This window comes from Nuphar pumila, chromosome 15 (assembly GCF_984573655.1).
Source record: "Nuphar pumila chromosome 15, dmNupPumi1.hap1.1, whole genome shotgun sequence".
NCBI classification, from domain to species: Eukaryota; Viridiplantae; Streptophyta; class Magnoliopsida; order Nymphaeales; family Nymphaeaceae; genus Nuphar; species Nuphar pumila.
In genome coordinates, this window is record NC_143263.1 from 88,756,578 (window position 1) to 88,779,687 (window position 23,110).

General features: G+C 37.9%; 1 protein-coding gene across 1 annotated transcript in view; it reads right to left on the reverse strand.

Moving 5' to 3' along the window:
- LOC149815931 (Survival protein SurE-like phosphatase/nucleotidase) overlaps positions 1-22,861 on the reverse strand; it is a 56,791-nt gene extending 33,930 nt beyond the window's left edge. The window contains exons 1-8 of the mRNA XM_089990007.1: positions 22,660-22,861; positions 20,710-20,804; positions 15,422-15,489; positions 14,903-14,946; positions 14,621-14,698; positions 12,403-12,556; positions 9,302-9,448; positions 9,057-9,173 (exon numbers count right to left, since the gene is read on the reverse strand). Of these exons, the coding sequence (XP_089846133.1) occupies positions 9,057-9,173; positions 9,302-9,448; positions 12,403-12,556; positions 14,621-14,698; positions 14,903-14,946; positions 15,422-15,489; positions 20,710-20,804; positions 22,660-22,793 (837 nt within the window). The 5' untranslated portion in view covers positions 22,794-22,861. The remainder of the gene's footprint in view (positions 1-9,056; positions 9,174-9,301; positions 9,449-12,402; positions 12,557-14,620; positions 14,699-14,902; positions 14,947-15,421; positions 15,490-20,709; positions 20,805-22,659) is intronic.
- Positions 22,862-23,110: the final 249 nt, after the last annotated feature.

Below are 23,110 nucleotides of genomic sequence, written 5' to 3' on the forward strand. Positions count from 1 at the left end.
TTGATCGATATTCAGCCTCAGTACTTGATCTAGCCACTGCTTTTTGTTTTCTACTGCTCCAGGATACTAGGTTCTCCCCGAGAAAGATGCAATATCCGGAAACCGACCTCCTTTCATCAGGATCTCCTGTCCAGTCTGCATCACTGTAGACCATGACATCATGCATGCTTCTTTTTTTCAACTTTTCTGATACACCAACCCATCTCCAATAGTACCTTTTAAGTATCTCAACACCCTCTTGACTGCATCCATATGCCCTGTTCGTGGCTCATGCATGAACTGCGACACTTGATTGACAGAATAAACAATGTCAGGGCGAGTAAAGGTAAGATATTGAAGCATGCCAACTACACTTCGATATCTTGTAGGATCCGGGTACAAATCTCCATCCTGTGAACTGAGCTTTTGATGTAAGACACTCGGTGTAGACAAAGGCTTGCAGTCTTGCATACCGAATTTATTTAATAAATCTAGCGTGTATTTATGTTGTGTCAAGGTCAGGTAACCATCCTTCCTGTCTACCTCGACTCCAAGGAAATAGCGCAAATCTCCCAAATCTTTCATCTTAAACCTTTGACTTAATAGCCTTTTTATTTCTTCAATGTGATTCATGGAGTTCCCTGTAACTATAATATCATCAACGTATATCAACAACAAGGTGGTTATGCCTTTATCCTTGAAGATGAATAAGGAGTGGTCTAAGAAAGATTTACAGAACCCATGCCTCTGTATTTCTAAGGAGAAACTCTCAAACCACGAGCGTGAGGCCTGCTTCAAACCATATATGGCTCTTTTAAATCTGCATACATATGTGCTCGGGTCTCCCTCAGCATATCCTGGAGGTTGTTCCATATAAACCTCTTCTTTCAAGTCTCCATGAAGAAATGCATTTTTGACATCTAACTGACTCAATGTCCATCCATGTTTGACGGCTAAAGACAATATAATTCTTATTGTCCCCATTTTGACCATTGGACTGAAAGTCTCATCATAGTCATGACCATATTCTTATGTAAACCCCTTTGCAACAAGTCTTGCTTTGTATCGTTCTATAGTGCCATTGGGTCTGTATTTGATTTTGTAAACCCACTTGGAGTCAACAACATTTCTGTTAGGAGGTCTGGCAACAATTTCCCATGTCTGACATTCATGAAGCGCTTCCACTTCTTCATTCATGGCCTCAATCCATTTGTTTGATTTCACATCATGATGAAACCCTATAGGTTCATCATGCTTATCAACCTGAGACAGAAAAAGTTGAAGATCCATAGAAAAATTATTGTAGCTGACCCATCTGTCAATAGGATGTCTGATTCTATTCGAACTCCTCAGGTTTCCAACAGGCATATAAGTATCTGATCCAATGTGAGGAGCAGGGGGAGTACCTTTTTCTCTTCGCACATACACATACCCTTTAAATTTTTCAATAGGGTGCAATTGTGGGTTTGCCCCTTCTTCAGTGTATGAAGCTCCACCGACTTGATCCCCAGATTGAGGTAAGCATGCTTGGCCTGAGTCAATATTATTTTGGTCCGCCGAGTTTGTTTCTTGAGAACACTGAGGTGAGCAATCACCATAAGTATCTGCATATAATTCTGCATTCATCCACGGATGATAAACTTCTTCTCTGGGAATCCCTTGACTAGTATTAAATGATACATCTTCAAGATTATTCTCGTCAAACACAACATTCCTGGAAATCCTAATACGCTTAGTCATGGGGTCATAGCACCGATAGCCTTTATAATCATCAGCATATCCCACAAATCTACACTTGGAAGCCTTTGGTTGGAATTTGTTCCTGAGAGAATCATCAATATGAACATAACAAATGCATCCAAACACCCGCAGAGCATTATAATCGGGTTGAATGCCGAAAAGAGAATAGAATGGTGAACTATTTTGCAAAACTGTCATAGGCAGACGATTTATAATATAAACAGCTGAATGGAATGCTTCTGTCCACAAACTAATGGGAAGATTACTGTCGTGCATCATGCTCATGGCAGTTTCAACAATATGCCTGTGCTTTCTCTCAGCGACCCCATTTTGTTGTGGTGTATGTGGACAAGACACTCTACGCTTTATTCCATTACTTTGGAGAAAATCAGTAAAATCCTTCGATGTATACTCACCACCTCCATCACAATGAAAATGCAAAATATTGGTAGAGAAATGGTTTCAAACAAAGGCATGAAAGTTGCGAAATATGGAAAAGGTTTCAGACTTATGCTTCATAAAGAATATCCAAGTATAACGAGAGTAACTGTCAATAAAGATGAGATAATATTTGCTGCCAGAAGAAGAGCATACGAGTGCAGGACCCCAAACATCTGAATAAACAATTTCAAAGGATCTTGAAGCTCTTTTATTTATAGAATCAAAAGGAAGTACATGACTCTTATGCATCTGACAACTGGGACATTTTTTATTACTGATCTCAAGGGCTAAGCTTGATTTAGGAATTAATTTGCTTGATACAAGTTTCTCAAGAAAAGAATAACTGCAATGACCAAGACGATCATGCCAAAGACTTGGCTTATTACATTTGGAAAGACTAAAAACAGACTCAGGACCTGACTTAGATAACTCAGATTGAAAAGACTTAGACTTCAATAAGGGCTTCAAGACGGGACTGGTATGCGCAAGTGGATCTTCCTTGAAGATGTACATATTTCCTTTTCGCTCCCCTTCAGCGAATGTCTCCCTCGTTTGAAGATCCTTGACATACACAGAATAGGGAGTGAATTCAACATAAGAATATGTATCATCAACAAGTTTAGACACAAAGATGATGTTCTTTTTTATGTTAGGAGCATGAACAACATTTGACAAATTGAGAGATGATTTTGACAAAGGAATGATTGCATTACCAATGTGAGAAATGTGATGGTGAGATCCATCTCCAGTAACAATACTATTTTTACCAAAGTAAGAAACCGAGTTCGAGAGCTTACCAACATCGCCTGTAACATGGGTCGCTGCTCCTGAATCAACATACCATGATCCTTGATCATTCTGTTTCAAGTGTAACCCAGACAGTGCGGCCAGCAACAGTTGTTTCACCTCCCCATCAGACTTGGTAACATTATCTTCCTTCTTGCTCTCAGTGTTTTGCAATTTGCCTTTATTTTGAGGATTAAACCAGCAATTTGCCTTAATATGTCCCTTTTTATTGCACAGGTAACATGTCGGGACAACTCTTTGAGTTTGGTTCTTTGCATTAGAATTGAACGACATATTGGGTGTGGGAAGCAAACCTGGACCTGCAAATCTGCCACGACCTCTTCCTCCTCTGAAGCCATTTCCTCCACGTCCACGACCAAAGGAGAACCCAGTAGCTAAGACATCTTGGGAGTCAGATTGAGCACTAGAATCTTCAGTGATGCCTTTCAATGACATTTCGTATTGTAGAAGTTTTGCTCGGAGGTCTTCAAATGTGGGAAGCACGGGCAAGCACAATAATGATGTCACCAATACATGATAATCTGGGCCTAAACCATTCAATGTCTGTTGCACTTTATCCTTGTCCGGCACTTCACATCCAATAATGGTTAATTGATCTGTAATGATCTTCATCTTATTCAAGTAATCCATGATAGATAGACCACCTTTTTTAAGAAGCTGGAATTCTCGCTTGAGGAATAAAACTCTTGCCTCAGATATCTGAGAGTATGTCTGTGTCAACTTGTTCCACAATTCCATCGTTGTGCAGTCGTCGGGGATAGCAACTAGTACTTCCTGAGACAAAGTAGAGGTGATGTAGGCAATCAATGCCTGATCTTTTCTCATCCAAGAGACATAATCCGGGTTGCGAACACGATGAGTAGATGCAGCCTCATGAGCGTTTGTTTCCTCCTTTGCAATGAACTCTGGTGGGACTGGAATTGATCCATCTAGATGACCAAAGAGATCTTGGCTCCTGATAAAAGAAACTATTTGCCTCTTCCAAGTCAGGAAATTGGAGTTATTTAATTTTTCAGAAACAAGTTGACTGAGGAAGTTTGATGACAAACCAGACTGGGATGGAAAAGAATTCATGGTAACGAGACACGAGAATATAAAATGGAAAGCACTCTAAGAAAAGGCAATCAAATGATTACTTAAAACTCAAGATAATGTAACTGTTCAAAATCAGTCCAGAAGAGAACTCACTATAACAGAACTCGGATCCTCTCTTTTTTTTTTCCAGATCACGAGAATACTCAAATTATCAACTCAATATTTATGAATCAAGCCAAAGCACAACTAATCAATGCTATGCATATTCAAGATATCGGATCACGTGAACAAGGGCCAGATCACGTTGATTAACCGAGTTTTCAGATTAATCAACGATGAATATTCAGATAAAGGAATGAAAAAAACAGATCCAACAACGAAAGAGAAGGAAGAAAAGTACGAGCAACGATTCAAGAGATATTGATTAATCGTATTTGCAGATTAATCAGCAATAAAGGAATGAGAAAAAAAAATTAGAGAAGAAAGAAAGAAGAAATCGTGTTTTCAGATGAAGGAAGAAAGAGGAAATCACGAGTTTCAAGATAGGGTTTCAGATGAAAAACACGACAGTGCTTACAAAAAAAAAACTGGAAGAGAAGAAGAGATCGTGGTTTGAGAGAGAAAACGATAACCCAGATTGGGAAGAAGGAAGGTTTCCTGACTGAAATTAGATGATCTCTAAGGTCATACCTTTTTGGAATCAACACCGAGCCCTAGGTCCAACCACGCTCTGATACCATGTTAGAACTTCAGTTTTCTCCTGGGCTGATCTGCAAAAGAGGGAAAGGTGAGAAGAAAAAGGGAGAAAGAAGATAGACGCTGAGTCGATTTTTTTTCACACAGGCTGACGATATTTTTTAATGTATTATCGTGGCCTGGCTTAATGTATTTAAGCATTAGGTATTAGGTTACAATTGGAGAAGTTACAAATTACATGCGTGCCCCAGTAAACACGTCAATATGATTTCCCAGTTTGGGTCTGGGTCAGACCCAAACTGGATCCAGGCCCAAACTCTCAAACCAGCATACGACACTTAATATCTTGAAGTGTACATTTTCTCAAGATACAACCAAGCTTCGGAAGCTTTTTTAAATTTGATGATATTGGCGTTTGTCTTGGTCTCAACGGATGAAAAAATCCAAGATAAGATCTTGAAGTTCTTCATTTCCCAATCATCATGCCTTTTAGAATATTCTTCAAGAGCCTTTTGTCTCTCATCCCCTTCAAGGATCTTAATATCCCCTCTTTTAATGATGGTGATTTGGGGTTCCGATTCCGGTATAGACCCATGAATGTAACCCCAAAGCCCCTTTCCTTTAATGTGGGCTTCCATATTACCGGCCCAAATATGATAGTTTGAGCCATTAAGCTTAAACCCAAGAGAGAAATGGGAGTCTTTTTCTCCCATTAGAGAGAAAAAAAGGCAAGAAACAATACGTACCTTAAGTATTTTCCGTGTCTTTCTTGATAAAAGAGCCTTCTAAAATATTGCCCGAAGAAGATGATCCACTTCAATCTCAAAAAGCTTGAAGGCACGCTTTTCAAGATACTCAAAACGGAGGAAAATCGCAATTTTTCTTCTTCAACGAGGCTTTGATACCATGTAAAAGTATCTTTAACAAGATACTATAATCGATGGAACGATATAAATGTATGAACATACACACACCAAGAACACTTGGAACACTTGTGCTCAAAAGCACAAATCACGAAATCACAAATGTGCAAATGCACTCATAAGTTTCATAAACAATAAAAAGGTTGGGCAATAATCTCCAACACCCTTAAGAAAAATACAAGAGGGAGTGCCCATATTTATAGGGCATTAGAAGACCTTGGAAGGGGGCTCCTCATAGTCGTTGAAGCCCCTCCAACGGTCACAAATGTGACCGTTGGAGGGGGGTCCAACGACTAGTGTGTTGGGCCCCTCCCAAGGTAAGTACAATGCTTTAATAAAAAGAAAAAAATGAAATAAAGAAAAAGAAAAAGAAAATACAAAACATATTCGTAAAAGGAATGTGTAAAATACCTAAACTACCCCTAAGACTAAAGATAGGAATATATATATTTTATATATATAATCGGTAAATACATATACATATATATAATATATGTATATGTATTACCTTATATATATATAATATATATATGAAATTACAAGCTTGATTTACATAATTTAACACTTCTACCAGGTCTCCTTACTGGTGTGATACCAATGTCTTACCTGTGTTGGTACTGGGTAAGGTCAACTGTGTTTTGAACTTGACCCATCTTATCTATGTTACAATATGATCCAACTAGTGTGTAGTCTATGCTTGATGTTAAAAGTGTCCATTGTTAACCATATATCTGTTGATAATTACTTCTTAGTTAATCATATATCTTTGAAATATTTTAATCTTTAAGTTCATATTTTAATAATTGTCAGTCTATAACTTCACAAGTATATATATAGCATAAGTCTCCGGTACGCACGTCCACATGTTGTCAATGAGTCGACACACAGGTGCAAGTTGTTTCAACTCAATCTGACACTAGATGTATTCAACATGGTCAAATTGCTTAGTATCAGCCCTTAGATCGTGCTTTCCAGCAAAAAATATATTTTCTTGAGTCAAAACATTTACAGAGTTACAGCCATTGATTTTTTGAATCATGGGAAAAGCTTGTTCACACATCGGAATCTGGTGATCCAAGGGCCAACCTTCACTAAACAAAACAAGTAGATCACATCTATCAGTGTCAGATTGAGTCAAAACAACTCACACCCATCAGCTTCAACTCATCGACACCATGCAGACATGTACTCAATTTGATTTGTAGCTGGACAATAATCGTGCTCCACCTACGATGATCTAGAGATATTGCATTTAAATACATACATTATATTATATGTAGAAAAATAATAATAATAATAAATATCTTATAGTTAGCAAATAGCAAGTGTTTGTGTTTTGTTATTTTGTTTTTGTTTTTTTAACAAAGTTTTCTTAAATATACAGAGAAAGCACCTTTTTTAAAAAGGAAGGGGGACCTATATTTTTCTTCTACTACTACTTATTTTCTTTCATTCCACTGCCATCACCATTACCACCACCACCACTTCTTCACCACTATATTACCATCACCATTACCACTATCACCACCACCACCACCATCACAATCACCACCACCATCACCACCACCACACTAGTTATCCTCTTCAACTTACCACTAATCACTATCTCTTTTTCTTCATTGCAGTTTAAATAGTTTGTGATCTAAACATTCACTTAATTACCAATAAAGGCAAGACTTTACAAAATGTGCTTTTATTTATATTTGTAAACAATAAACAAAAACACATCCAAACAGGGCCTTTGTTTTGAATGCATTTTTACTTTATCTACTGGATCAATGCCCCATACTTATTATTCTCCTTGTATCATGCTTTTCCTTCATGTCTCTTTCACTTCAAGCATCCCCTTGAGCCAAACAAAACCAAAATTAACAGAAGAGAATATGTTGAAAACTTGAAACTCACAAAAACGTCTGAAGCAGAAATTCCACAAGGCAAAATAAGATATTCATGGTTGAAGAAAAGACAAATTAACATGGATACATGAAGCCTCAGCAGAGTATATAAATATAAATATAGGAAATAAATAAGAAAATCCCAATAAATCTATGCCCATCCTTATTTCATACTAAAACCAGGAAATTTATGTGAAGGCTTCAAATTTAAAACCATTTATATTCAGAAGGTACTCAGATCCCAATCCTTCTGCAACTAAAACCTTTTAGTGAACAACTTTGAAGTCTCAAACAAATTACAATCTGGTTTAAATCACATGCAAAATACTATTCACACATATCAGAGCTCACACTGCTATGAATTTCAATTTCCACTTCAGAGCCAGGGCATTGCATGGTTCAGGAGTGCATGACCGCAAGACTGGAGTAATGGAATTTTTTCGTCTTGACTCATGACACAGGTGGATCAACCAGATGTCTTGCTTATGTCAACACTGATTTCCATATGTAGAGGAAAAATGAAAAGCTATATAATGTAGAAATAGTTTTAAGTTTTAACAGTAAAATGACTTACAACAAAGATGAGCTAAATGTGAAAAGATAACTGAAAAAATACATTAAACAACTTGCATTATTTTTATATATAATAGTATACAACACATTTATCTGCATATGCACATGCACGTGCATGGAGGACACACACAAACACCCCCCACCCCCTCCCCACACACAAGGCCTATATAAAGCATTACTTTGTTTTATGCAGCCTAGCTGTGTACAAAAAGATTATTTACCAGGTGTTTGGCTTGGCTAGGATAATTGAAGCCATGAACCAACCTTAACCCATCCTTGGTTGGCCCATTTATATTTCATGTGGTTTCAGTTGGATGGATTATAGATTGACCTACCACATCCTTAAACCATGGGACACAGCATGAATTGTTTGCCTAGATTCTGCAAACTTGTGTACAGATTGAATCTATTTCGCTCTATTATTAATATGATAACTTGAAGCCACATTGAAAATAAAGCATTCTCAAAAACCTTTTCTAAGTCGCTCAAAATCCAAAATACAAAGGAACTGAAAGTATGCATCTCTGCTTCTATATACCATATCGTATAAAAATAATAGTTATAAAGTGAACCAACATAGTTTGGATAAGGTCTGATGATGATGATGATGATGATTTTTTAAGAAGGGATAATACTGTCTGGAAGTACTGATGAAGAATAATAAATTTGACTAACATGACCTATGACATAGGATCTCATATCACCTAGTTAACCATCTAACGCATGCTTGTTTCCAAGCCATAATACATGATTCATGATAAAGAGCTCGCACAGTTTCCTATGCAGAATTATCAATCAACTTGCCAACGTAGGAGACTATCGATCTTCAAGCTTACATTGCATCACTTAGGGTCAACAAGGTGATCCAGCATTGCAATAAGTTGCCTAGACATCTAAGTGGTTGTGCAGCTTGATTTTGGTAATGCTTAATCAAGACAACTGAACAGAACTGCATGTGGTATCATACCTCTCTTTTGAACAATAAGAATTGGCCTGAAGAAACTGATGACTCGTTTTTCCCAGTGCTTGGGACAGAGACAACTTCAATATTCTTTAAGTCTGGCTTGTCATGTTGAAGCGCACCCTAACACCGACCAGTAAACATGTGGTCAGCAACAGCATGAAAACACAAAATCAATAAACAAATTAAAAATCATCTCACAGTAAAATCACACACACAGATATTGAACAACAGGTGTGAACTGTATTCACCTGCACCCCAGGAGAATCAAGTTTTGAATCTGACCCATGATCAGTAACTGAGTCCGCTCCATTCAAACCAATACCAGCATCATGTGGAGTGATCTTCTTCCATATGGTTTTGATCATAGACTTCCCTTGTTTAGTCACTTTATAGCCCTAACAATTGAAGAGGTAAGACAGGAAAAGGATGACACATCAAATTTGGAAAAGAAACTACTGGTAGCATACAAAATAAATCGTTACATGTAGAAGCAAACATAAAAAATATTCCTAAAAGGCACATAAAACCACCATAAGATTTTTTTTTATATTATACCCAACAAAGAGACTGTAAGCAACAATTGTTGTGACAGAAAATTGGTATCGGAACATTTGCATCAGAAAATTAGTGTGGATATGATAATCAAATACGAGTATAAGTGAAATAAAGGAATAATTCAAATAATGGTAGCAACAAAATAATAACACAAAGCAATAAATGAAGGAAATTTTTTTGTTGTACCAAATCAAAGAAATTTGCACAATCACTGCTTACAGTTGAGCAACGCAAAACATCTATAAGATATAAAACAGAACAAGACTAGAACTTGTGGGAACAGATACAACAAGCCTTTGAGTTCAACAAGCACATACCTATAAAAAGTATTCTCTAAATTCACCTTTTTCAAATTCATCAACTTCCTTAACCTTTAACCACAGAACATGAAAGACTATGCATGTCTCATCATGGTCCATCATTCAAGAAAGATTTTTTTTCTTTTTCTCTCTCTCTCTGTCCTCTAGCAATACTACCCTATTAACATAGTAATCAGAACCAGTACTTAATCTAATCTGCTAAATAATAGAGGTTCAGGACTATTTCCCAACTATGTGGCACCTAACCTGACAACAATTGTTGATCAAAGTAAACATATTTTCTGGCCTTCCTATTAATTATTGACACTGGACACCATTAAAGAGCAGCCAAAGCAAGTGTGTTTCTTTTCCCCTTTTTGCCTGAGACAGAAAGCATGAGCAATCAACCATAACCTGATGGCCACAGACAAATATGAGCAGTTATGGTTCATGAACTGTCCTCTATTTCACTAGGGTGGGGCTGCTATGGTATTTCAAGTTAGTTGGACTTCAGATGTGCTAATCGATTTTGTAATGTTTTTAAGAATTTTAAGAACAGTCAGAAGAGGACATTCTTCCCTATTTTAAGTGCTCTCTAAGGGTGTGTTTGACTCCCTGTCCACGTTAGGACAGAACAACTTGCCCAGGATGAACAGAACAGTGGTCCTGTTCAGGTGTCCAGATTGTCCTGGAGACCGTTTTTTTATTTTTTTGTTTTTTAAAAAGTGTACTGTCCCCACAGTTCCAGAGGGATCGGTACAAAAAAACAGCATTCCTTGCATCCTGCGGACGCACGGAACACCGCAGGCGCATGACATGCATCTGCAGCGTCCCGTGTGACACTCAGGATGCGCAATCAAACACACCCTAAGGTTTCTTTGGCAAAACCCTAAGGAAATGCTTTATTGTTCTTGTGCTAAATTTTATTCCTTTTGATGTCAATATTTACATAACAATATGAATCAAAATAGGAGGAAAATAGAGAACCTGAGTAAAAAGAACAGGAGGAGAAAGATTGACAAAAGATGAATGACAAGTGGGGATAATGATAATCAAAATGTCCCCATACTAATAGACCTAATACATATGCAACATTAAGTATAAAGTCAAATAATAACAATGGAAGTGAAAGAAGAACCAACAGCCAATAGAGCTCATCAAGCCGGGTGCAGAAAAGGGTGTGAACTAGATGAATCACTGGCTATTCTGACCAGACCACACTATTTTAGAGGAACATATTCCCCTACTCTTATATGTATGAGAGTGAATCTTCTCTTCACGTGCACAACAAAACAAAAAAGGAGAGAGAGAGAGAGATTACATGTACAGTATGCCCATAAAGTGCACATTTGCTAAAAACAGTAGAGCTGCAACCAGTTTTCATATGCAATCACAATATCCATAACATTTTGAAGATATTGCAATCTAAAATGATCTTTCCAAAAAAATGAGAAATAGGAAAATATCACACTATTTTCAAAATACCACGGCATTTTGAAAATATTGTGATATTATTAGTGATATGATCATTATACTTATGATTTATAATTGAAATGTAGATATCGCCTTCTTTACTTTTATGTTTTAAAAAGCTTTCTAGTTTCTAGCCTTAATAAGTTATTTTACATTTTTATGAAAAATAGTAAAATCCATTTTTGTTATTTTAATTTTTATTCCTTTAAATGCTGAGATTTCCCAGGAAAAAATATTCTTGTTTATTCTGAGAAAATACCTTTACATGGAATAGCCGAGGCTTGTACTGACAGATCGACCAGGAGCCCATTAGAGTCAGATATATCCAAAGCTCAGTGGAGCCTACTGAATGGCCAGTCCAGTAGTTAATAAGGCGGGCTGGGCCTAAGACTTATCAAGCTTGAGCAGCAAGTTTCGGCTGTACCTGCTAACAGGCCTGGCTCAGGCTAAGCAGGTCTGGCCTAACCCTTAATTCTTGGGACTAATTTTAGGGGTACTAAGCTTTGAGGATCGACAACCAGATGAAGAGAGAGAGAGAGAGAGGCATTTCATGCCTTCAAGCCCATGGCTAGTGCTGGCAATGAGGGTGAATCACCGGAAGGGTGTGCAGCCAAGTAATGTAGGATTCAACCTATAGCAGCAAGGATTATGCATCAGGCGAAAAATAAGGCCCAACCCATTTTATTTGCTCTTTTTCTCATTTTTTAAAGGGGGATAATTGCCCTTATCAAGCCTGACACACGACCCCAGCCTGGTAAACGAATCAGACTGGGCCCGAGAACAATTGGATTTGGTCCCAAATTGGCATCCAAGCCCAGCCCATTTCAGGCCAGGTACTGGAGAGCTTTTGATGTACCTGACCCGATGACACCCTTAGGTACTAGTCACTGCTCATAAGCAGCTTTAGTTTAAATATTCAAAGATACAGTATGCACCAAAACAAGAATTCATATGCTTAATCAATAAACACATAAAATGAGAAAAATAATTTTTACAACGTGTAATGAAAATACATTGTTAACCTTATGATGGGCTACATCTGTAGGAAGGTCCACATTCAGAAAGGTTCCTGTAGGATAAGTTCCATTCTTGAGCTCAGTCAGTACCGCATCTATGATTGGCAAACAGGCGTCAGCAGCAATCTTGAAGTCATTGTCACCACTTTTACCCCTTACCCTGAATAAAGATCTCACATAATCAGCTCATAAAAGTGAACATAACATGATATATGACAAAAACATAAATGACCACTTTTTAGTCCTTCAATTTATGTCATTTCAACACAGAGCAAGTCATCCAAAAAGTTTACAAAAGACAATTTAGAATTCCAAGAGATGTCAGAGTAACAAAATTATTTCTCAAACATGCTGTGACATGACACCCTTTCTCCAAAAAAATTAGGTCATGCAGCAGCTAAGATGTGGTGCGGGTACGGGTATGGAGGGTACAACACGGCAATTCCAAAAAATGTGGGTACGGGGACACGGATATATATATATATATATATATATATATATATATATATATATATATATATATATATCTAAAATATATATTATATACTGAAAATATAATTATAAATTATAAATTATAAATTGAATACAAACTTGTATGTACGGAGGGTAAAATGGCATGTCCTGGTGTCGACACGGGGACACGCATGTTGACACGGGTATAGAGGGTAAAATGGTGTGTCCCGGATCCATATGTATAGGTACATATCAACATCTAGATGACCACATCTTCAAATTAACTTCCACTCATCCATATGCAAAAATGGCATTTGGTTGTCAAACATGTTACCTCTTGTTCCATATCTTGCAGACATATTTTGAACATGCAACTTACACCTATGAAGACCAGTCTTGAATTATTTGGGTCCACAGTCCATGTCTTCACACAGGCTGAACTGAAGTCAAATTTTTAAAGAAGATCGCTTAAAATCATGATACTGACATTTTTCACCATGATATTTGGTCATCTGATGAGAGAAAATAAGGATAACATTTCCTACTGAGAAGTGTAATTTGTATTGAACCATGCAGAAGCTAGGAGTAGCAATATCTTCCATTATACCCTAAGATAGTTTGAAACTTTGCCATGATTTGATTGCCACTACTTCACCAACATGATACTTGGCAGTTGGCAACCTTATTTGCTTTAGTTCTCAATGATAAGGTTTCCAAGTAGTGGTAACAAGGCTACCAAGAAAGAAGTAAGATTAGATTCCTTGAGAAAACACTACAAGATCCAGGGAAAAAGCGGCATCTGCAGTCCACAACCAAGTTCAATCTGATGAAAGTATTCATCAGATTGAAAGAGGTCTCCGAAATGGATTGACATATTTACCATAAGAAAAAGCCATAAAGTGAAATGAAGATCTTGTAAACAATAGAGACAGAAAGTGAAGAAGAGAAAAGGAGAGGAAAATGAAAAATTGCAGCCAAAATTCTCACCACTTTATATCATAGGCTATGTCACATGGGTGCGGGTACAGGTATGGGTGTGACACGGGTGTGGAGCAATTTCAAAAATTTTAGACACGGGGACACGGCTATATATATATATATATATATATATATATATATATATATATATATATATATATATATATATATATATATAACAATAATAAGACTCGGTCAAAGTTGTGCCCATTAGGAGACACGGCTATATATATATATATATATATATATATATATTAAAAATATATATAAAATGATTTTTTTTTTGTTTTTATACTTCTTGCCCTAAAATGGACAAAAATAGACTCGGTCAAAGTTGACAGAGTCCAAAATGTGGATGGACTCTGCTCCGGTGCGTTGACCGAGTCCGACACTTGGTTGACCGTGTCCGCCCCATGTCCGAAGCCGCACCCGTGTTGGGTACGGGCGACACGGGTGCGTCAACCTTTTAGCCGAGTCGGTGTGACTTAGGTCATAGGGTTGGACGTTCCATTAGAGAGGCTTAGATACATTGGGATTATGTGTGCAGTGATAGATAAGCCCCTGATTAAGTATGTACTGTGTATGAGTAAAACACTACCATAGTCCTATATTACAAATGTTTATGAGTAAAACACTACCATAGTCCTATATTACAAGAATGCCACGTTCCAACAGATTCCTCCTCCCTAGTTAACCTCAATCACAAAAGCACAGATTCAGCCTGCCCAACATAATAGTTCATATGTGAAACTGCATACTGTGATCCTAATCAAGTGATTTTTTAATTTCATACCAATTATATGATATTGCTAATGATGGTATCCCATTTATGAACGCCTCTCGAGCGCCCGCAACAGTCCCAGAGTAAACACTGCAACAAAAAGAAAAGTTCAACCAGAAAAGTGATAAGCAAAATCCGTGTAAGAGCATGAAATCATTTTTGTAAGGCTAAAAAAGAAAGAAGCACCATGAACTTGCATAATGACAAACTAGTAGCAGACAATTGACATTAATTAGCACAGTAATGCAAATCAGTGGAGGAGGAGGAGAAGGGGAGAGAGAGAGTTCCACTCACACATGATATCCGCAATTGGACCCTCTGTTAATGCCACTGATTACCTGCAACATAAGTGTAGGCAAATAATCAAGTCAAACTACAAAATGGTACATAAGTGAAAGAATACCCTTACATTATGTGATTAACAAAAGCCGTGAATGAGAAAAAAATGAAAAAAGAAAAAGGAGAAGAACAAAGAGAAAGTGATAGAGGGATGTGAAGAAAGATATAGCGAACAAAGAGAAGGTGATAGAGGGATGTGAAGAAATAGTGTATGAGAACAAATTACAGAAATGATAGAGGGAAGTGAAGAAATATAGTGTATGAGAACAGGTTACAGAAATGCTAGGAATGCTCTGACATATTAGGCTATGCATATGGTTCATTCTATCACGAAACAAATAGGCTCAATGCGACTGAAACTACTGATCACATGAAAGAAGAAGCTCTTATTTCTATAGTTGCAAGTGCAACTAGAAAAGGCAGATTTGGAAATTTTGCTTGTTAATTGCTGCTTGGGGTGGATATCAAAAATACCAAGTCAGGAGTTGCAGAGGTGAAAAGTGCTTTAGAGATCCCTAGAGAAGCACAATCTGCAGGTGTCCCTGCAATGACAGAATTTACTTTAGCCTATAAGCAATTCCATTCAATTGCAACATGATAAACAAAACAAAAGAGAACCACATAAAAGAAAATGTATGCATACACCCTTCCCTTCAAACCAAAAGAAAAAATAAAGGATGCAAATATCCTAGATTACTTCACTCTGTTCAAATCAAGGATTCTAGTCATATTAAAAAAATTCATGAATCAGATTTAGTTTCATGTCATCAATTTTGTAGTTCATGATATAATGAAAGCTTGATGAAGATGCTGAAAATGCAAAACATATCAACCATTATAGCATACATCGGGAAACTAAAACATATCATTTGCATCTTAGCATTAATTGAAATGCCCCAAAATCCCGAACTCCTAACTTTTTAGGAAAAAATTGAAAACCTTGTAATCATTCTTTTTTTAGAGTTTTAAAATAGCAGTTCAGCAAAAAATGGTATTTGAAATAACAAGCCGACGGACCTTGGGCGCATTACAGGCGAACCTTCCTTTACGCAACGGATTTGTATCTTCGTACAATCGTTGAAACCATATAGATACAAAACGAAGTTTTTAATAATTTAGAGTTCATATAAAAGCATAATTTCTTGAGGAAACCCTTATACAAAATTTACAAAAAAATACGTGTTCAGGAACAAAATGCTAGAGAAATAGTGGGATCTTGATATCATCTTATCATCGCGTCATCGCCTACCGTTCCGACCTAATCATCACCCGTACCCATGAAACGGGTCAGATTGATGAAAATCTCTTAGGTGCATAGATATAATAATTCAGAATAAGACTAACACATGTGTTGTTCCTTTCGTGATATGTAATTCAAAATACGTAAAACGAACATGATAACCTTGTTTCGATATTAACTGTCCTGAGGGTACGATAGGAGAAACGTAGAAACAACTGAGACTGCTCAGAGGTTTGTTATTCTATGTATTTTGATACCTAAGACAACTAGTTGAGTCCGTTCTTAAGAAGACGGCCAGTGATCGAGAGAGAATTCTCTAAAGGCATTCGTAGCAAGAAATGCATCAAACTTCTGCAAAAGTCCATAGGATCTACCACCTAGAGTAATTTTTTATAGTCCCTTCCCCTAAGTTCGATGATCGAGAACACCGAGTCAATGTCACTCGAGAAGCGTAGTTGTTAACAACCAGTCCATTGGAGTTTTTGTACCATCACATCATCTCTCTTAACGGAACCAAAGAGACGAATAGATATGTCAAGTTTTATTTTAATTGACGACCCATTCTGCATGCTCTAGTCTTTCAAACCAACTCGAGTATCTTGCTTGTGAAGGCGATTATCATCATTTATGTGATTTCCATGTTATCATTGTACATTTACACGCTACGAGGTTGTCATAAACCTCTCATCTAATCATCATAATACTCACATGTCGTGCATGTCTAATAGTACCGTTACGATGAGAGAGGTATCAGTTTCTCAAAAGGAAACCCCAACATTATTTAAAAATCTCAAAGTCCCGATTATCACCATTTATGTGATTTTCTTTTTATCATTATGCATTTGCATGCTACGAGGTTACCATAAACCTTTCATCCAATCCTTGTAAAAATAGCATGTCGTGTATGTCTGATGGTACCGTTACAATGAGAGGAGTATCGGTTTCTTAGAAAGAAACCCCAAGATTCTTTTGAAATCTCAAAATCCCATGCTCTAGGCCAAGGATACCCGAGTCATTCGGATATCAAAACAAAGGACCGTACGTACCACTTAGGACTACGCAGTCAAAGCCCTTTCGTTACTCAGGGTTGAGGGAAAGACTTGGTTGCGAATATGCAAACGCCAAATATTTGTTTTTGCTTTTTGAAACAACGAATATTATGAGCTTTGAAATTTCGCATGTGAAATCTCCTTTTTCTTTAAAGACTTGGCAAGTATGCGCAAATTTGCGTCTTTAAATGCAAGCATAAGGCAAAGTAGGCAGAAGTATGCAAAACTACGTACCTTACCAAGTTATATATATATATATATATATATATATATATATCAAAGCATAAGCATGTGCACATTACAGCGTGACGGCAATCTAATTGACATAAAGCCAGACTTTATGTGTGAAATCATGCATCGAGCTAAATAAACTGCGTAAGTCATGCACAATGTACGAAACTGTACATCGGCTAAATAAATTGCATAAGCAGTGCACGATGTATAAAACTAAGTAAATTACATAAGCAATAGCCTCATAGCCTTTGTACGTAACAACGCGACGACAAAGTAAATGACATAAAACCAGACTCGATGTGCGAAACCACACATCTAGCTGAATAAACTGTGTAAACAATGCACGATGTACGAAACCATACATCAGCTAAGTAAATTGTGTAAGCAGTGCACGATGTATGAAATTGTACATCAACTAAGTAAATTACGTAAACAGTAGCATGTGCACGTAACAACGCGGCGGGAAAGTAAATGACATAAAGACAGACTTGATGTGCGAAACCACACATCGAGCTAAATAAATTGCTTAAGCGATGCACGATGTATGAAACCGTATATCGACTAAGTAAATTGCCTAAGCAGTAGCCTGTGCACGAAATAGCACGACGGCAAAGTAAATGGCATAAATTTTAAATAGACAAGAATACACAAAGCTACGTCCTTGAGTTGCAAGCATATATATAAGTTAGAAGTATTTTGTCATTTGTCCTCGTATGCAACTTTTTCCTACCTCGGAGATGGTCGGATTCGCTGACGATTCCGAGCGTAGGTTATCAAGAGCTCGTACCTTGGTGCGTGTGTCGCGTCCATTGCGCCGATGGAGTGCGCTAAATGATATTTTATTGCGCTGTAAAAAAAAATGATGTAATCATTTTAATTTAACGAGTAAGCAACAATTGTGTCGCAGAGGTCGAACCGAAACCTAGTTTGAGCTGACCGGGCTCATGCAAAGGGTGAACTGAGTTGGGCTCGGTGTTAGCCAAGCTCAGCTTGGCTGCGTCCGATTAGCAGAAGGCAGGGACCGAGCTGGGCTCAATAATGACTGAGCTCAACTCGGTCGGGCCTACCCAGCATGGTTGTAGGCAGTGGCCATCCCACAACCAAGCCAGGCTCGGTTCCTGGGCAATCAGGGAGACAAAGGGGAGGGGGGGTGTGCTCGGCAGTCAGGCCGAGTCTGGCCTGACCCCTAACCTGGATGGGGCTCAGTCCTCCAGTTGAGAGAACCGGGCTGGGCTCGATATCATGCCACAGCTGCAGCAGGATGCTGCAGCTGAAGGAAACAGGGGGATGAGAGAGGGCAGGAGGGGCGTCGCCCCTGCTTGCTAATAGAGGGAAGAGGGAGGGCAGGAGGGGCGTCGCCCTTGCTTGCTAGCAGAGGAAAAGAAGAGGGCAAGATGGGTGTCACCCCTCCTCTGCCTCGGTTTACAGGGAGACGGGAGAGAAGGAGGGCAAGAGACGTACCTAGGGGGGTCGGCTGCTCCCGACGAAGGAGGCTCCAGCAAACTACCGGGGAGCGAGAGGGGTCAAGGAGGGAGACGGGAAGTCGCGAGAGAGACAGAGAGAGAGAGTGCAGGGAGGGGGTTTCCTCTTTTTGTAAAGGGAACCCCCCCCCTGCGGGGGTTTAAATAGCCCGTGCAGTGCGTGGGCTGGGAACTGGATCCGGTTGGATTCAACCTGGATCTGAATTTTTTTTTCTTCCAAAAAATACATATCTTACATTAATATTTGAAAAGAAAACTACAAAAGTATATATGCTATCATCTTGCATATCCTGGAAATAAACATAATCAATAATGACTACTAAAAGAAATGGATTTTAAAATCGATTTTAGGGATGGTAGATGAAGCAACCAACATTTTCAATGATTTAGTTTCCATGGTTCTTGCAATTGGTGTAAACAGTATTTCCTAGTTATAGCAAGTGTGATTGTTTTTTGTTTTAAGATTAACCTTGACAAAATCGTTTGCTTATACATGATTTACTGAGGCATGACTGATGCACATGATGGTGGTAAGACAAGTTTAATGTCCTAGCATCGCTAGGAAACAAGTTGGTTGAGTAAGCTCCACTCAAGAGCTAGATCCCACTGCTTCTTTACATAATGAACAGTGTAAGTCTTGTTGATCACTCAGATAATTGAGAACATCCAGCTGAGGGGCCAAAGGCTAGGTTGACTGATGCAGGTTTGCAAGCCTACAGAGTACAGCTGGTCTCACCCAATCTACATGGAGGCTTCCATTAGATGGTAAATGCTTACAGGTCAGATCATCTTTCATTCATGTAAACTACGCAACATGAATATGATTAGCTGATTGGAGCAGCAGGTACCGCCCCTCTTCACTCAATGCCTAGGTGAGACTAAATAACCTCTCCTCAAGGTGGAAAATAATGATTTTAATGTATGAACCATGTGGCATCCCCCTTGATGGGAGGTCCAAAACTTCTTGGAATCTCATCTATTTGATATAAAAAAAAGATGAATTAAATCTTATTTTCCTATCTTCCAAAAGTATTATGGTAAGCAGAAAGCAGATGCCTGAAACTAGCACAATCGCACTTCAAGCACCTATCTAACTGCAAGACAGAAGTTGGAAATATGTGAAACTTCAAGTACAATAAAGCATCTTAGTCCAAACAAGACAGAGCAGCATAACAGACACATTACCATTTACCAGGCAGTATTGCACGACTGCAATATGTGTGTAAGAGTTCAAGCCCCAATCTTTTCTTTTTTTCTTAATGGAAGTATGAAATAGGACCAGCTATTGCTTGGAAATTAAACAGTTATTTTGGTTGAAGCATGAACACAGGGAATGACTTTAAGCATTTAATATATGTAAGGAGGACATTTAGGAAAGAAGAAAGTTCCAATTGCAGAAACAGAATTTGACTGGTTCAATTTATATGAAAAAACAATCATATATTATTTAAATAAAAACAAAAGATGCACAAAGCAGCTGAATGCAGTGTTTACTTTGTTGGACTACGATTAATGCAAAAAGATTGTTTCAGCCCTGGAAAGATGAGATGAAAAAGAAGTAATATATCATGAAAGTACAATACAAATATGAACACCCATTATCAAGTGCCTGGAGACTGTAGCATGCCACGTTCAGCATGTATCATCTTTGGCACAATATAGAAGTTAAAAAAAGGAATATCATGCCAAAATAGAATAAATAATATCTAAGGAGATCAAGTAGACAAATATTGAGGTAGTTGGAGAAAACCAATGAACCTGAAACTCCATATGCTGTCGCTCCTTCTATTTGAACACGACTGACACTAAGGGCACCACGAACAGTGACAGCATGACCAACAGCAGACATTTCACTGCCAATATGCAAGCAACAAAATAAATTTTAGATTTATTAGATGATGATATTCAGATAATATCTTGTACTATTATGAATAACTTTAACACCCTTTGGAAGCAAATAGATTGGCAATCATTAGCATCAACAAATAGAAAGCGAAGAAAAACATAAAAAATAAGAGATTCAAAAACTTCAAACTTATATATGCTTCTAGCAGTTCCAATTAAATTAGAAGTAATGTTCTACTCTTAACATCTGCTTAATAAAATACTGCTTACATATTCAGGTAATCTTTCACCGAATGACCACTCAACAAAATGCTAGAAATTAGCATCCTATCTGAAAACACTTCTTCATATTGCCAACTTCCTGTCATTGCAAATTAACTGGATATTCTTCATACAGCGAATCAAACTCCAATTACAAAGGAACTAACATGGATAAATTAATGATTAAGCAGATGCTGCCGGTAATATATAACCATCACATCAGCTTAAATTACTTGTGCTTCTCAATAAAATATGACACACTGAACTATCCGAAAATTTCTTTATAGAATTGGATATAAAAGTAAGAAAAAAACATGATCAGAAGTCTTGCTGTAAATTTAGTAAAAACATGAAAATAAAGGATAATAATAAAGCTTTTCAATTTCAATTACTCATGCCTAAGCATGGGAGTTCTTTGCCTCGCAGAAGATAAGAAATTTTTTGGTTCATGGACAGAAGAATGAACCTTGTGACCATCGAACTCGAATACAAGTATGCCCAAATAGAACAGAAAACAATAAAAAAAATTCCCCATCTCCAATCTAAAAGGACTATGACTTGAGCATCCAAAACCTAAAGAAACATTAAAACCCATCCTATTCTCGATAGGCTACCTAACAGCTCTCATGATCTGCGCAGCATATATTACAGTTGGAGACAGCAGTTTAACTGCATGGGCTTTAGCAGCTTCAGATTTCTGAACTTCCTTCGTGGGTCAAAATGGTAAGACGATCAAAGAGAAAAAGGAAGGAAAATTGTAACGCAAATGAAAAATTAGGAATACAATGAAAACATAAAAAGTTAAAAATATAATAGGTCAAGGACATGCACATAGATGGGTAGCAGGATCATGGCTACCAAGGATGCGTCAGCTTTGATCTTTAGCATCATGAAAACTCCTGTATAACAGAAACTATAGAAACGTTGTTGTTGCATGGCCATGTTTCATCATTACTATTAATGCAACCAACGATGCTCTCTTCAACCTTCATCTAATTTCAAATCAGATTTTCCTTCCTGGGGTTTTAACAAAACAAGGCCAGAAGTCTAAAACACTGAACATTTACAACTTGGTGCGCCTGTTATGATCCAAGGCATGCACATGCATTTCGTAAAAGATAATATTGTGCCGATAAAGAAGTTAAAATAAGGTGGACCAATATAAAAATGTCCATCTCCTTTGTAGGGTGTTTAGAAAAACAAAGTTTCACTGTATCAAAATACTCAAAAAAGAACTTGGCAAACTCGTTATGATCTAAAACGCGTAATCATGGTCTATACTTCATCGAATTTTTCAATACAATAAATTTAGATCTTCTGTTTTTTCTCAAATATGAACTACAAAATCTTCATTTCAGCATCCCTTTCCATTCCAATTTATAAAATTCCCTATTAAGGAAGAATCAAACTGCAACAGCTTAACATAATAAATCATCACGCAAAGAGATTCAAAGGGCCGCATTGACAAACATACGAAATGGTATTGCATGAACATACAGAAAACACTAAAATTTGAACCATAAACTAGAAAAAGAAGAATTTTGAGAGATGGGTGTTCGTTTTTTTTTCTTTTTCCTCCTCTGCGTTCGGAGAGAGACTCACGAATCGGGAGCGCAGACGTTCACATGGTAGCGATCGGTGGAGACGAGGACATGGACGAGAGCTCTCAAGCCAGGCGCGCAGATTCCATCGTCGTTAGTTACCAAGATTATCGGACGAGATTGAGTCCCCTCCATCTCTCTCTCTCTCTCTCTCTCTCTGAAGTACCAACGACGGAGGGACGAGTTTTTGTGGACACTGGACGTATGGTAAAAACGGAAATAAGGAAAGGTCCGCCGAATTAATGGCCCTTCCAAAGTGAGAGCATTACCAAAACAGCTTAATGAGTCGACTCCGATAATACGTATCGGAATTTCTGACCCTAAACGAATTGGCTCAACTCACCTTTTCACTGGCCTGGACACTGCAAGAAAAAGAGCTTTTACTGGTGTGTCCCACTTAGGATGGCAGTGGGGCGGGGCGGGGCGGGGGACAAGGTTTCCACCCCCGCCCC